Source organism: Condylura cristata, unplaced genomic scaffold (assembly GCF_000260355.1).
Source record: "Condylura cristata isolate star-nosed mole 26May11 unplaced genomic scaffold, ConCri1.0 scaffold00034, whole genome shotgun sequence".
Classification (NCBI taxonomy): Eukaryota; Metazoa; Chordata; class Mammalia; order Eulipotyphla; family Talpidae; genus Condylura; species Condylura cristata.
Genome location: NW_004567135.1, coordinates 14,590,782 through 14,594,914, shown reverse-complemented (window position 1 = coordinate 14,594,914; position 4,133 = coordinate 14,590,782). Strand labels below are relative to the sequence as shown.

At 41.8% G+C, this 4,133-nt stretch overlaps 1 protein-coding gene across 1 annotated transcript in view; it reads left to right on the top strand.

Annotated features, from left to right (window-relative positions):
- NECAP1 (NECAP endocytosis associated 1) overlaps nt 1-4,133 on the top strand; it is an 11,528-nt gene that overhangs the window by 2,676 nt on the left and 4,719 nt on the right. The window contains exons 2-4 of the mRNA XM_004692927.2: nt 2,134-2,234; nt 2,393-2,497; nt 3,138-3,176. Coding sequence (XP_004692984.1) covers nt 2,134-2,234; nt 2,393-2,497; nt 3,138-3,176 — 245 coding nt within the window. The remainder of the gene's footprint in view (nt 1-2,133; nt 2,235-2,392; nt 2,498-3,137; nt 3,177-4,133) is intronic.

The window sequence follows — 4,133 nt, the reverse complement described above, 5'->3', positions numbered from 1 at the left end:
CCATGTGGTCACCTCCGGGACAGGCGGGGATCGAACTCATGCGGAAGTCGCTTAAGCTTCTTTGTGCTGTGCTTTAACCTGCTGCGCCACCAGGGAGGGCCCATAGTATGTTTTTTAAAAAAGACTTATTTATTTATACATATAGGAACTGGGGTACTGGCCAGAGGTGGGGGAGGTGAGAGAATTCACCAGAGCAGAGCAGGCAGATTGACTGAAATACATTGTTGTGGGGAGCAGCGGGCATGTCAGGAGAGGTCTGCTGCACCATGAGGGTCACCTCCCTGGCGGGAAGTTGAACTTGTGCTGCAGTGCCTGGGGATAGCTTCATAGTGCTGTACTTTAACGTGTTGTACCACCAGGGAAGACCCGCATAGTGTTTTGTTTTTTTTTTTAAAGATTTATTTATTTATGCATACAAGAACTGGGATGTAGGCCAGAGGTGTGTTGTGAGGGTGAGGTGAAATGAGAGGGTCTGAAAGGGTTCACCAGAGACTGAGTGGGGAGCAGAACAAGCAGATCTACTGAAATATGCTTCTGAGGGGAGTAGGGGCCTACACAGGAGAAGTCTGCTGCACCATGTGGGTTCGCTCCCTGGCTGGGGATCGAACTTGTGCTGCAGTGGCTGCTGGTAGTTTCATAGAGTTAAGACTTAACCCCATGCACCACCAGGGAGGCCCCTCCATAGTTTGTTTTAATGTAATGAAAAAAAATGCTGAAATTTGAAGTTAGTCATTATTACTTGCTGTGTTACTGTCCTTTCCTTCATTTTTGAGATAGAGAGAAAAGGAAGAGGGAGAAATTTTATGCCTATTCCAGAGTACTTACAAAGATTAATTGCTAAAGTAAATTTAAAGTCACTTTAGGTATTGTCAGAAGACCAACAAAACCAAGATCTACTCTGGCTGTGTTTGGGCCTGGGAAAGGAAAGAAGGCTCAATACTGAGGGAAACTGCTGTCTGGAATATCCATTCTATTGAGGGTTTATTCAGTACTGTTACTAGACACCCTAGATAATAGACAAGGAACCGGTCTCTAGAAATATATCCAGAAGTCTCCAGTAGTCCCTTATGCTGTGTCTAGCCCTTGTGGTGTGGTGAGTTGAGTAATGAGTTACGGTTATACTTAATAGACACCGGCCTCTAGGGTGCCCCAGTCTGGATTGGGTCTGAGGGTCTTTGAAGGCAAGGCGTCAACAAAGAAGGGCTTGCCAATGGTTGATCCTACAAATCCTGTGCTAATTTTACTTTTCGCTTCCTTTTCACCTTTTGCTTACTACTTTTTCTGCTCTGTCTTGTTCAGATAACCTTTATTGTTACCTTTCTCAGTCTTCAGGTTCCTAAGGAGTGAGTTACTAGTAACTTCTACTTTCCTTTTTCTACATTCCTGGCAAAACATAATCACAAACGTAATTTTTATGATTGATTCTTTAAATATTAAACATTTAAATATTAAATTGGATTTCATTCTAGTTCACTTACAACCTTTGCCTGAACTGCCTGGCCAACCCTCCATATCTGTGTAGGTATCTCCCTTCTTCACATTTTGCCCACATTTCACCTTGTTGATAAGGTGCCCTGCATGCTGCAACCTGTCTGCTCTCCAGCCTTTCAACCTCTCCTTTCTGCTTCCGCATTTTCTTTTTTACCTTAGTACTTATCATCTCAGAGATAATAATTTTATGTTTTTAGTCTATTAGAATCTAAGCCTCATGAGACCAGGAGTCTTTGTTTTGTTCACTGTTGTACCCCAAACACCTGGAACAGTGCCTGGAATTACGCTGCACTCTGTAAATACTGGCTGAAGTCAATGAGTGATGATATGGTTAGGGATTTGGAAAGGCTTCAGTTACTTGCTACATTTCATTTATATTGTTTTATGTTGTTGCTACCTGATCAGTAACATACTGTTACAAAAAAAAAAAAATCATCCAAGCAGAATCCCAAGTAGTAACATTTGATATTAGCTTTGGACTGTATATAAGATGGGGTGTCTTTATAGAGATCATGAGTTGTGATTGTTGCTTATTTAATAGGTAAGCAGTGGAGGACAGGGAACTAGAATAGGGCAAGATTCTGTGTAGGCTTTTAGTAACGTAAGGGCATGGACCTGACGCTTCCCATTTTCCTGTCCTAGAGCATCTGACTGGAAATTAGACCAGCCTGATTGGACTGGTCGCCTTCGAATCACTTCAAAAGGGAAGATTGCTTATATCAAACTGGAGGATAAAGTTTCAGGTAATTGATGCTGGTGACCCTGACATGTTAAGGATATTGGTCTGGCACACTTTTACAAGTATTGTAACATGCTTTCAAGTTGGGGACTGGAAGTATTGTTAATTGCAGTTTTAAATCTTTGCTTCGTTTGCTCAAAGAAACCCTTTTTCTTATGTCAGGGGAGCTCTTTGCTCAGGCCCCAGTAGAACAGTATCCTGGTATTGCTGTGGAGACAGTGACTGATTCCAGCCGCTACTTTGTAATTCGGATTCAGGATGGGACTGGTAAGGAAGTTGGGTTTTTGACTGGGATGAGATTAGAAAAATCCTTGATGCATGGCAATGAAAGTTGTCCCAATTACCTTTACGCACTTCTGTTTTCTAAATTTTTCCTCTCCTTTCTCCTAAAGGAAAAGGTAAATCCTAAAAGAAAAGATCAACATATTTGTAATAGCTATGAACACAAATTAAAGAGATGTGGAAATTAATAATTATAAATAAGTCAAAATGTCTGTCAAATCAAATAATGAACACATCTTGCCCACCATTGTAATGGTTTTTGTGGGACTATCTTAAGTCATGTACATGTATGGTGATAATTCCCTGTCTAATATATGCCAGAGATTGGCAAGCTTTTTCTGTAGAGTCAGAGTAATTATTTTAGGTTTTGTGGCCAAGTGATGTCTTTTGTAGCTACTCAGTTCTACTGGTATAGTATGAATGCAGGCCTAGGTAATTTGTGCAAATTGTTATGCTCGTGTTCCAGTAAAACTTTATTTACAAAACAAACTGGCAGCACTTGGCCCATGGGATATAGGTGATGTGGGAATGCCTGGTCTATGCTTTATATCAACAGACTTTTTCTAAATGGGGCAAAATTTGCAGTAGGGGATGCTTCCTGATCTGTTTTTCCTTTGTTCCTCAGGGCGTAGCGCTTTCATTGGCATTGGCTTCACGGATCGGGGTGATGCCTTCGACTTTAATGTGTCCTTGCAAGATCACTTCAAGTGAGTGAAGATTTTCTTTACTTACCAGGTTAAATGATTTGGGGAGAGCTGCTTCTCAGCTGAATGGGCATAATCTCTCTTCTTAGTTTCTTTATTTGATAAAATAGTTCATTATGAATATAACATTTCCCACTCTGTTCTTTACTTTATCTTTGTATCTGTTCTGTCTTATCCATTGCACAATGGCTTGAGTTGATGCTTTTGTTTATGCCGTTGGGTATAAACCTTTGCTTTTGGTATTTGCAGAATGCATATAGTAATAGCATGGCTGTGTGTGAGATGTGGGTAGCTGTGTGCAGATTTTGTTCCTCTCCATAGCTGGCATGCTTTGTGCCTATTGCAACATTTCTTCAGTCCCTGCGACTTTGGCACAACTGCAGTGGAGAGCACCATGTGTACTGTCAGCTGCCTACCTCAAGGGCAGGCCTTCCTCTCTCTGCCTTCTCCTCAGGACTCCTGGAAATTGCAGGCTGCATCATGGAAGGAAGGAGGATTTAACACCTCCTCAGTCCATCGCTCAAAGGGCAGCTCTCAACCATGGGGCTGGGAATTGATGGCTGAGTAACCTCCTTTAGAGGGATGAGTTTAATGCACATTCTTTGTGGTTCCACTGAGGTATTAGCACCCCAAATGCCCTCTTTTTGACTTGTCTTCTGTATTTACTTTTCATAGTCCTTCACTCCGCTTCCTGGAACCCTTTTTCACATATATTAGAAATACTCAAATTTGTATGTCAGACTCAGCTTTCAGGGAGCCCCAAGTTAAGATAACTCACTCTTTCCCTGAAGGTGGGTAAAGCAGGAATCTGAGATTTCCAAAGAATCTCAGGAAATGGATACTCGTCCCAAGTTGGATTTGGGTTTCAAGGAAGGACAGACCATCAAGTTGAGTATTGGGGTGAGTATGGTTGCCTC